At 39.4% G+C, this 12,513-nt stretch overlaps 1 protein-coding gene across 1 annotated transcript in view; it reads right to left on the bottom strand.

The window, feature by feature from the left end:
* The window catches only part of LOC126253224 (uncharacterized), a 92,632-nt gene that overhangs the window by 7,775 nt on the left and 72,344 nt on the right, over positions 1 to 12,513 (bottom strand). Inside the window, exon 4 of the mRNA XM_049954410.1 lies at positions 11,720 to 11,800. Within this exon, the coding sequence (XP_049810367.1) occupies positions 11,720 to 11,800 (81 nt within the window). The remainder of the gene's footprint in view (positions 1 to 11,719; positions 11,801 to 12,513) is intronic.

The raw sequence follows: 12,513 nt of genomic DNA, 5'->3' as shown, positions 1-12,513 counted from the left end.
GTTCCTTGGGCACGTCAACTGACCTTTCTCGTCTTTGTTGTGTTGGATGTTAACTGTAGCCTGCGTCTTGACTTTCTTAGTCAGCTTCGGTCGGAATATTTAGAATCCCAAAACTCTGTTTTACTGTAATTGTGTTATAAACCCTTTTGCCTCCCAAAAGCTGCTTAGCGGACCTTCACGTAGAACATGACCCTGTGTATCTGTTTTGATATAGTCATTGCCATCCTATCACTCTGTGCTTGTATGTAGGGTAAGGCGTATGTCTGGAAAGGTAGTGGATCAGTCTTCTGAATATCGTAATCTGTACACTCAAACACTGGCTCAGATGCTCACAGTAGCAGTTGGACTCCTAGAACAGCCTAGTTACATACAGTGCCAAAAAATTTCCTTTACCCCACATTAATGATATTATTCGTGGTTCAGTTACCTTTCCTCTCTATGTTTTGTAACTAGACTTGATAGGGCACGTTCATCCTGGTCCAAATCTCAATATCTGTTGACCATACGCCTTTGAGTTTTCACCCTGATTTATTTTAATCCATGGGAACCTTGAAAGCCATCCATTAAACAGCATAAATGTTGTGTGCATCATTCATTACAGTTACAAGAAGTTTGTCATAAATACGTTCTCGCGAGTGTCGGCTATTCGTGTTCACTAGAAGTAACAAATTATCAGCCGACTGGAAACTCTTAAGAGTTCGTGCCTGTTTTGTAACCTATGCACAAGTGTTTCTCAATTAACATCCCAGAATTCTGGATTGCATATATAACCCTGAAGGTATCATTTTGAAATACATATGGTAACTGTTGCCATAGGATTTGACATTCCCACATATCAATCTTCAGTCTCTTAGTAATCTAATACACAGTAGCGCAACATTCTTGGGCAGATATTTTCCCTTACGTGCCTAAAATTGGAAGACAACCATGTCAAACGTCCCAGAAATATCCTTACTTATAGTTATTCCATATTTTTCATGTGTTGTGTGTACGAACTTCTCGCTCCATGAAAGGTTTCCACTTTACATTTTTCCTTCCTGCATCGTTAATGACCATTATTTAATCCTGTTAGAATCCTCTGACATTTCAATGAATTTTCAATGAATGTAATTTTTCAATGAATGTCTTTTTTTCAGCAATCTCACCCAGTAAATTTACGAGGCAGATTGGCTGCTATAATTTGATGCGTATAGGATCGATAGCTTCTTTTTTTCTTTATAATGCAACCTGTGTTACCTATGTACTGAATATGAAGCACAATTGGGGATTGGTCGTAGGTATCTGGACCCTGAAGATTATATTAAGATGCTGTCGATATATTCGGTTGTACCCCTTAAAGAAGGTCTATGTGGACTTACAGTGTCTTTGACGTGCATGAGGGAACTATAAGACAAATGAGCTAATCCATCAGATACTCACAAACAGCTTTGTATCATATCTGAGCCCTTTTAAATAGTACACATGTTCAGGTACTCAAATAATCTCCCACCACACTCCCTTTTCTAACAAATTTACCTATAGGTAAAGCTGTTGTGAAATGGCATTCATTTGGAAGTTATTACTGGTATTACACGATGGGTTTAATCCTGGAATAAAACAAATTAACACAATAGCATCGAATGTAGGTCCAAACGTCGAAGAAGAAAACCCACCATATATAAAATCTACATGATGGCTTCACCTACGTTCTCTTTCATAGAGTCTGGAGACATAGCACTGCACTCAGAAGTGGACAGAGTCGTCAAATATCACCAACACTAGTTCGAAATAACTACAATAAAAATATCACTTACGCCAAATAGTGAGTTAGGAGACAGTTTTTTTCAGAAGCGGTGCTTGTAGCACAACCAGTATTTATCGGAGGTCGTTAAAAATTGAGGAAATTTGAAAGCGGGAGCAAAAATACGAGAGTTGGAACTTAAATAGTGGCAACTATTTATCCACAACCGATACAAAAGAGTTTCATGTTTGCACCTTTCACTGTCCTTCAAAGTAGTCACTAGCGTTGTGTAGAACCCGTGCCAGCGATGTGGAAGGCATTGTATACCGTTAGCGGAGCCTGTTCTGTTGATGGTGTGAATGGAGCGGTCTAAAATTATGATGATTCTCATGTACGACTTGATGGTGTTATCCTAACGCATTACGTTCCTCCACGACATACCGTCAATGCACAGTATTACTGTTCGTTTTTGGAGCATCACCTGTGACCAGCTTTGCGAAAGAAGCGGCGACAATTTCTTTGCAACCCACCCATCATTTCGCAGACAATGCGCGGGCGCATACAGCGCAAGCTGTGGTTGCTCTGTTCTGTCAGTGGGACTGGGAAGTACTGTACCATCCACCATACTCCCCGGACTTAAGTCCTTGTGACTCTGATTTGATTCCAAAGATGATGTAACCACTTCGTAGCATTCGCTTCAGAACTGTTCCAGAGATTCGACAGGCAGTAGACCGCTCCATTCGCAACATCAATAGAGCAAGCTCTGCTAACGGTATACTACGCCTTCCACATCGCTGGCAACGGATTCTACTCAACCTTGGTGACTGCTTTGAAGGACAGTAACAGATGCAAACATGTAAGTCTTTAGTATCGGTTGTTAATAAATAGTTTGCACTATTTAAGTTCCAACCCTCGTAGTTTACGAAAATGTTTGACTCAACCCATCAAACTAAATTTGATGAAGAGAAGACCAACAGATCTCCGTAGAAGAGTAGAGAGATAAAAAGAAATGTAAAAATGAAGACAGGGAGTGACGGAAGGCATTGACCTGTAGCTCACTATCTCAAGGGCTATGAATGACTTGGGAAGGGAACGCTGTAGTAGAGGAAAGAATTTGAGGGACTATATGGGCAAGGTAGTATTAATGAAACAGGAAGAAGATTTATTGAGTTCTGCAATAAACTTCTGCTAGTAATAGTGAATACGGAGTTAAAAATCACAACAGGATGAGATATGTTTGGGAAAGGCATGGAGCCATGCTACAAACTAGTTGGCAAACATCATGGCAAGACAGAGATGCCGACGTCAGACATTGGACTATATGATGTGCCCAAGGCCACACATAGGTTTAGGTCACACAATTCAGTGGCAATCAAGTGCGAGTTGAAACTTCGGAGATTTATCAAGAAAATAAAATACAAAAAAATTTTAGCAAAAGAAAGGAATGCAGCAATATAATTCACTTGGAATCAAATCAACAATAAATTTAGGTAAGACAAGCAAATTGGTTGCAGCAGAAATGGAAGTCATCGAAACGCAAACGATCGTCGGAAGGACAGATTTAGCATATAGAAAAGTCAAAATTAAAAGCCGAGACTTACGCGTTAAGAGCGAAAAAAAAAAAAAAAAAAAGCGTTGATGGACTCCACAACAGAGAAGATTTTCTTCTGAAAAAAGGGGTTGATTTTGAAAACATAGGTACGCATCATTCCTGTTAGAATTTGACAGGGCCTTAGAAGACTTGCAAACAAACAGGGCAGTAGAAATCGATAACATTCCTTCCGAATTTCTAAAATTATCAAATTAAGTGGTAATAAAACTGTTCCTCAAGTTACTGTATTGACGGTTTAAGACCGGCAAAAAAAAAAAAAAAAAAAAATTGGAGTTTCGGAAGGGTATCAACCACGCATCTCGAAGACAGCAAATGCGGATAAAATCGAGAATTAGTAAACTGTCAGCTTAAGAGATCATGCATTTAAGTTGTTGGTATGAATGACATTCAGTAATGGAAATGAAAGTTAACGCTCTATTAGACAACAATCAAATTTGCTAGAAGAGAAGTAAAAGCGAAACACAGACAGTTCTAACGTTGTGCTTCATAATGCACTTAGGAAAAATCAGAGTGCGTAAAATGATGTAACGTGTTTGAAATCCCAAGAAAAGTAATATGAAATTATAAGAAAATATGGATAATACACACCATCTGCAAGAGCCAGGAGGGAACAATAAAAATTGTAGACCTGGCGAAAAGTACTCCAACAAAAACGGAAGTAGGACAGGCATGCAATATTTCTCTAATATTGTTCGACGTTATGGATGAAGCAATGACGGAAACAAAGCAAAGGTAAAGGAGTGGGATTAAAATTCAGGGTCAAAGGGTATAAATAAAAAGATTCGGTGATGACATCCTCAATGAAGCTGAGGAAGATCTACAGTAAGGCAATGTAGACGTGGAGAACATGTTTAATCGGCTTAATTGTCTTATGAGCACAGAATATCGCTTGAGTTAAACCAAAGAAAAAGACAGCACTAATGAGGAGTAGCGAAAATGAGATTAGCGATAACCTTAGCAGCTTTCACACATCCGTCGTGTAAGGTTGACCGGGCGTACATCTATTGTGCTAGTAATGTTGACAGTAAGGTAATGAATTTATGAGTATTCTGCAGCATTGTTACTATGTAGCATTTCCTGTATAACTCACTTCTACGTCTGCATGAGGACCACGTAGCAGGCGAAATGAAGGACTTCTAGTACTTCGTAAGCAAAATATAGTAAGTAAAGATATAGTAAGTAAAGATAAAGAGATAATTCCTCGCTAAATCAAGTTTACTAATATCAGTTACAGGATTTAATTTAAGGAAAAATTTTCTTAGAAAGTACATCTGGGGCACAGCTTTGTATGAAAGTGAAACGTGGACTGAGGGATAATCGGAATAGAAGGGATGTGTTTGAAATATATGTTAGAAAAGTATGCTGAAAACAAAGTGTACGGATAAGTGAGACTTTAGGTTTCTCCACAGTATCGACGAAGATAAACACTGACAAAAAGAAGGGATGTGATGGTAGGACATGTATTAAGACATTAGGGAATAACTATCCCACATTACTAGATGGATTTGTAAGAGCAAAACTGTAAACGAGAAGAGATAACCATATTTGCCACAAATTATTAAGGACGCTGGGTATAAGCACCAGGAGAAGGGAAGAAAGTCGTGGTAAGCTGCATGAAATCAATTGGAGGAAAAAGATTATTGATAAAAAATACGACTGACATGTTATTCAACGTGTATGTGGAACTATTTACAGATCAGATGATAGCAAAATCACTAGTACACCATCCGCAATATAGAAGTTTAACATTAGCAATTCAAAGGATATTAAAATGCTAGAAGAAACAAAAAAGTTTTACAAGAAACATTTGCTAAAGAAAACGATAGACGAAGCCATATCGCCTTTGAAGCACTAGAAGCGGAAGGGGGTTTTACTGAGGAACTGAATATGAATCCTGACAAGATTTCTTCACAAGGGCGGAAGGAAAACATAGTGAACTTGTAATTATATTTTTGTAAGGCATAAACCATTACAGCAATCAGAAGTTCAAACAAATTCTGTACAAATCAGGAGAAGAATGAAGACAGAATACCAACATAACAACAAAACTCGTAGTACCTGAAGAAGTCGGCTCGGTCGGTCCTCGAAGTGTTGTGCGTAAAATGGAAGCAACAACTCGCTACAAAGACAGCAAGCTCATTATTAATCATATACATCGAGAAAACCTAAGAGATCACATCACTATGAATAGCTATATTAACAAAATGTAATTTTTCCCAATGGCTCCTTAGTTATATGTAGACAGCACAAGAAGTAGAATCGAATATAAAGTATTAATCAAATTTGATATTCAGGGCGAAGAAAAAATGCCGTACTTGGAGGTCGGCATAAAATTCCTTACCCATCTTGAAGGGAAAAGTTTACCTAGCAAAATCAGATTGGGTGCATTTTGAAAACGCAGTATGAAACCGAGGAGCTGGCAACACTGTCATACCACGCAGTGCAACGGAATGTACAGAGGAACGTATATCAGGTCGCTCTACCATACCAGCCGTTGTAGCTCACTGAATAGACTGCTGGGACATCAAACCCGCATCCACCAGGGAGCTACAGTGCGAATTCCTGGCCAGGTTCCTTTATTTTTCAGACGCCCAGTCAATAGTTCTCGTCGTTTACAAGCAGGGCATAATTTTGTACATGACGATATCCTATCACATGACAGTGGCATCCAATGAACTGTATTCATGTGTCTACGAAATGCGCAGTGCGGAACCATAATTGATTTTGTCAAAATAAGTAGGGCGGCTTCCCAATAGAGAATACCTATGATGAATACGTCTACATGCTTCCGGTGCTCAGTACATACGATAACCAAGCTGCTGCTGCTGCTGCTGCTCGTGCATATGCTGTAGGGTACCCTCAAAGGCGCCATCCCAATGAGAATGTTTTTCATCAGAATCAACGCCTTCTGAAAACTGGTAAGCTTCGTCCACAAATAATGCACAGAGGTCGCTCAAGGACTAGATGTACTCCACAAACAGAGAACGCGAGACTTGAAACTATTCACCAGTCAGCTCGGCGATGTACCAGTGATACAGCAGGGCCGTTCCAGATAACTCAAAAATTGGCTTTTGAACTGCATCACTATGAAGAACTGAATTCGTATCATTAAACACACCAGTAGCGAGAAGCCTGCATCCGATGAGTAAGGTTCTGTGAATAGCTTTAGCACCAAATTGAAGATAACGAACATTTTATAAATAACGTGAGATGGACTGACGAATCTGTCTGCACTCGTGCAGGTATTATCCGACTCCATAACAGCCATTATTGGAACACAACCCTCAGGTCACCCTTGAATGTGGCATCAAGCACGCTTTTGTATAAAACCTGGGGGCTGAAATCGTGTCAGTAGAGAGTTTGGACCATTACCTTTTGCTGAACTAATTGAATGCGCCCCTATATCGTACATTTCTTTGCAGTACTTTGCCCGACGCAGCAGAAAACGTTCCCCTTGGTGTTCGGCGACGTCTATAGTTTCAGCATGTCGGTGCTCCGCACATTTTGGACAGAATGTGCGTAACTACGGCGAAGTGCCAAAGAAACTGGTATAGGAATGCGTATTCAAATGCAGAGATACGTAAACAGGCAGAATACGGCGCTGTGGTCGGCAATCCCTATATAAGACGACAAGTGCCCGGCGCCGTCTTTACGTCGCTAACCGCTGCTACAATGACAGGTTATCAAGATTTAAGTGAGTTTCAATGTGGTGTTTAGTCGGCGCACGAGCGGTGGCACACAGCCCTTCCGAGGCGGCGATGAGGTGGGGATTTTCCCATAAGATCTTTTCACGAGTGTACCGTGGATATCAGTAATACCGTAAAACATCAGATCTCTGACATGGCTGCGGCCAGAAAAAGATCCTGCAAGAACGGGACCATCGACTGAAGAGAATCGTTCTACGTTACAGAAGTGCAACTCTCCCTCAAATAGCTGCAGATTTCAATGGTGGGGCATCAACAAGTGTCAGCGTGCGAACCATTCAACGAAACATCATCGATATCGGCTTTCGGAGCCGAAGGCCCACTCTTGTACCCATGACAACCGCAGAAACCAAAGCTTTACGTGCCGCCTGGGCCCGTCAATACCGACATTGGACTTTGATGACTTGAAACATGTTGCCTGGTCGGACGAGTCTCGTTTCAAATTCTATCTACCGGATGGACGTGTACGGGTATAGAGACAACCTAATGAATCCATGTACCCTCCATGTCAGCAGCAGACAGTACAGGCTGGTGGAGGCGCTGTAATGGTGTGTGGCGTGTGTCGATAGAGTGATATGGGATCCCTGATACCTCTAGATACGACTCTGACAGGTGACACGTGCGTAAGAATCCTGTATGATCACCTGCATCCATTCATGTCCATTGAGCATTCCGACGGACTTAGGTAATGGACAGTGCGACAGCCCACACGTCCAGTATTGATACAGAGTGGCTCCAGGAACACCTCCTTAGTTTAAACACTTCCGCTGGCCACCATATTCCCTAGATAAGAATATTACTGAGCGTACCTGGGATGCCTTGCAGTGTGCTCTTCAGAAGAGATTCCAGCCCCTCGTACTCTTACGGATTTATGGAAAGCTCTGCAGGATTCATCGTGTCCGGTCCCTCCATTACTACTTCAGACATTAGTCGAGTCAATGATACGTTGTGCTGTGCCACTTCTGCGTGCTCGCTGGGGCCCTTCATGATATTTGGCAGGTGTACCAGTTTCTTTGGCTCTTCAGTGTATTTGAACGAAGCAATTCCAGGGAAGTGAATTGTTCTTGGAGGCAACATGTTCTGGCCTCCAACTTCAAAATGGCTCTAAACACCATGGGACTTAACGTCAGAGGTCATCAGTCCCCTAGAACTTAGAACTACATAAACCTAACTAACCTAAGGACATCACACACATCCATGCCCGAGGCAGGATTCGAACCTGCGACCGTAGCGGTCACGCGGTTCCAGACTGTAGCGCCTAGAACTGCTCGGCCACCTCGGCCGGCTAGCCTCTAAGTTCCCTGTACCTTTATCATTTAGATTTTTATTTGTGGGTACTCTAGAAGGAACAAGTTTACAGTACTGCATTCATTAATGTACACGACCTAATATCTCGCGTGCATACTGCTTCAGTTTCGTTAGCATTCGTGATTTTAAATTTTTGTCAATATGTGAACGACTTGCCTTAACCTATAAAATAAAAACTGTTATATTCTCCCAATGCCTGTCAGGGCTGTTGCTACAGAAGTAAGAAATATATCAGCTATCTGTCTATTTGGTAGAGATAAAAAGCCTAGAGATAAAAAGCCTTGAAAATCATAGTTATATGCTCTGACAACGCCGAAGCTGCGTGCAGCATGGGCAAGAACAGATAAACTCTGCGCTGTGCCGGAGCTGTTCCTTTAGTTTAGTGAGACAAGGCAATGCCGCAGGGAGCGAATATGCAGACTGGCCGATGTTGGAGTAGTGTCCAGCAAAGAATGATACAGCGACTGGTGAAATGCTTGCAACCGCAAGTTGGTCGCTTTGAACGTCTCTAAAGTCAACGTTGCTCATTGACATATGTACCGACACTTTGAAGATCAGTCTGGACGTCAAATGTACCGAATGGAATTTTTGTGCGTAGCATAGTGCGCAGTCCAGTGTAACCAAACTATTGTGTTTTTTTTCATCTCATTGGATGGTTACGATGTTACTATATCCACTGTTATTTTCTTTTGATTTTGTTTGTGCCCTGGACAAAAGAGAGTGGTCGCTTACGTCTGTAATAAATCCATGTTATGTCTTACTGTTTCAATAAATGCAACACTAACGGACAGAAATACACAAGGTACCACATTTTGTAGGTGTAAATTGGGTACAGTTTGATACTTTAACTGAAAAAAAGTAGTTTGGCGCGAACACTACTCCAACATCGGCCAGTCTGCATATTCGCTCCCTACGGCATTGTCTTGTCTCACTAAACTAAAGGTACAGCTCCGGCACAGCGCAGAGTTTATCTGTTCTTGCCCATGCTGCACGCAGCTTCGGCGTTGCCAGAGCATCGGATTTTAAATCGCACGTCTATTCAACCTATTGGTGGTACTACGTTTGGCAAGATACATTTTTGTCATATACTGAGATGAGGAATCACATGCCGACCACCAATTGAGACTTTTTTTTTCAATCTGTATATCATTCTCAAAATCTATCGTAACTGGTTCTAAGGATGCGTCTAATGCTGACAGCTATCTCTCTTTGCCTGATGTTATTGGCTCTGCTTCAGTTTCTCTAAGATTACACGATAAATCATTTGTTGGCATTCTTGTATTACCTTACTGTGTTTGAAAAATGAATGCCCTTGGTAAACTGATTTCAAGTAAATCAAATATCTTCAAACATACCTTTTTATATTTTAAAACAGTTCGTTTGACTGATCAATCTACACAAATGGTTTCGTTAGCATTCGTGATTTTAAATTTTTGTCAATATGTGAACGACTTAACCTATAAAATAAAAACTGTTATATTCTCCCAATGCCTGTCACGGCTGTTGCTACAGAAGTAAGAAATATATCAGCTATCTGTCTATTTGGTAGAGATAAAAAGCCTAGAAAATCATAATTATATGTTTAATGATTACTGGACTGTCTCGTACAGTGACAGGACCACAAGAACTTTTCGTTTGCAGCGCAATACGTTTCGAACAAAAATCCTGTGTGCTGCAACATCAGCATCTTCCGTTGTAGAGAATGTATTCTCTTCAGCTTACAAAGCAAGACTGTAGAGATAACAGAATGAACTAGAGAATCAATTAAATCCTGTTCTTTAGTATCGTTCTCTTCATGCAGATGTTGACAACAATAATAGGCTACTTACATTTTTGTAATGAGTCCTTTCTACAGACGGATCTGCTGTCTCTTAAATATTTATCAGCAATAATATGAAACCTATTCATTAAGCGTATTGAAGCCAGTTTATTACATAGAACATTGTACTGAACTGGGTACATGTGCTCTGCGTGAGTAATGTTCTCTGCCTGGCAGAGCATTCTAATCAAAACAAAGAAATATCCAGAAAGATGTGAATTCAAGAAGCTAAAGCATAGAGTTGATAACATGAGAAGACACCGAAAGTAAGATTAGTTACCAAAACATAATTATAAAGACAAGAAATAATAATCACACTCTACATATAAAGCTTACTGCCATATCTGAATCTTACACGCAAACGTAATTTGTACAAACAACCAGTAAGATACAGCATTTATGTGTAAAACAAATTCCCAGTTTCACACTTGTATCTATGAATAAACAGGACAATAAAGTAGTGCACGAACTACAGCTGACATTTTAGTTGTACACAGACTGAATAATAAAAGTGACTGCTAAAGGAAAAACTACGAAGCTCTGTAATCATTCAATATGGCAAAAGAATTAATTATGGATTTATAGGTACTAGCAGGAACACAGAGAAAGACAGAATTCTGCATACTGACACAAAGTCTGGGAAATATAAGTAAAGGAGTGCTATATATTGTATCCAGAACGAGCAACTAACAAAGGAAACAAATCACCATGACACGGTTATAGTACAGTTCCTAGAATGAATATTATAGAACACCCTATAAAGCGAAATCACACAGCTAAAATTTAGAAATAGATAAATACAGTAAGTGATAAAAAATAAATAGAAAGTTCTGCTGCAGTAGCCTCTTACTGATGCTACAACAAAAATGGCGCCTCAAAAAGTAAATTTGAAAATCACATACACATAAACATTAGTAATAGATGCTGTAACGGGTTGCAGAGATTACGAAAGGGAAACAAAGGTAGGGAGAATCACCAACACTGATTACTCTTGACTGTGACGTCCCACTCTCGAATTTAGGACATATGAAAAATTGAAAAAATACGAATGACTCCACAAGTATAAATATTTAGGAAAGTATATGGTAGACAATGGATACTGATGGTGGGCATAATGCCCACAAGAAAGCATTTTGTAGAACAGAAGAACAGGCAAGCTGTGGGATGTGTAGACGTAAGTCTTGGGAAACACTATCATTGAAACTCAGAAATTTCAGGCATTTTAATGTGTCAAATGTAATTTTTCAAACCTAATAATAAACCTATGAAACAGATCTAAAGAAATTTCAGGCCACTAATGACAGTTTTCGAAATAAAGAAACACACATGGTTTAGATACGTACCATAGAGTGTCTTCTGCATAATATACTACACAAATTTAGAAAAAAAGCACGTAATTTCATTTGTCAGTGAAGGTATATAACGTTAAATAATCTTTTTCGATAGTGTAAATAACGAAAAGCCGTGTTTTCAAGAAGGTGTAAAATGAGTTACTAAATAATGTAATTAATGTAAGCAATGTAACTGAGAGCAGAAGTATATAATTAATTTATTACCTGCACAACGTTGATGCACATAGATGTTAGGGCCAGACCAAATACCAAGTAGACAATGGAAGCCATCATGTACATTGGGTGCTGAAATGAAACACAAACCATGATTAAAACACCTACCTCATTATTTTCAAGAGTTTCAGATGTACATCTCTGAGATACATGATGAAAATCAAGATACCACATTCTAAACAGCTGCCCAATAATGACTGATAGTACTGACTAACATTATTAAGGTATGACTGCATGGAGTGTGAGACTGTGATTTTAAGTTTTAAAGTTCATCATACATTTATGATTGTAAGCTGATATTATAACTAAACTATCAAACACAAATGGAGACATTGAGAACAGCTCTAAAAGAACATCTATAGCGACAAATAGCTGTCAGTAAAGTGTGTACGACTCTTTCTTCTAGAGGATGGAAATTGTATCATTTTGAACAAGAATTAATATTCCCATAGATTTTTACTTACAAAATAAGAAAGCTGGTAGTGAAAGAGTAGCATAAATTTGCATAAGCTACTGCAAGCTGTCTACTAAAATCAACTGATTCACAGCAATCCCTAAACACATCTTTAATATGGGTCATATGTAACTTGTTATTCAGTTTAATAACTACATGACCTACAACATTCCTGGTAATATACTTTTTCATTTACAGTATCTTAAATCTGCTACATTCTTATCAGCTACATAAAATTTTCTCATCCATTAATGCTGTTTTCTCATATACGTCAGATGATGTTTGTTTATACTAAAGTATATAGTTTCATTTCATTTCCCTATACTCATCT

Source organism: Schistocerca nitens, chromosome 4 (assembly GCF_023898315.1).
Source record: "Schistocerca nitens isolate TAMUIC-IGC-003100 chromosome 4, iqSchNite1.1, whole genome shotgun sequence".
NCBI classification, from domain to species: domain Eukaryota; kingdom Metazoa; phylum Arthropoda; class Insecta; order Orthoptera; family Acrididae; genus Schistocerca; species Schistocerca nitens.
Note: the sequence above shows the minus strand (reverse complement) of the source record. Positions and strands in the feature narration are given on the sequence as shown.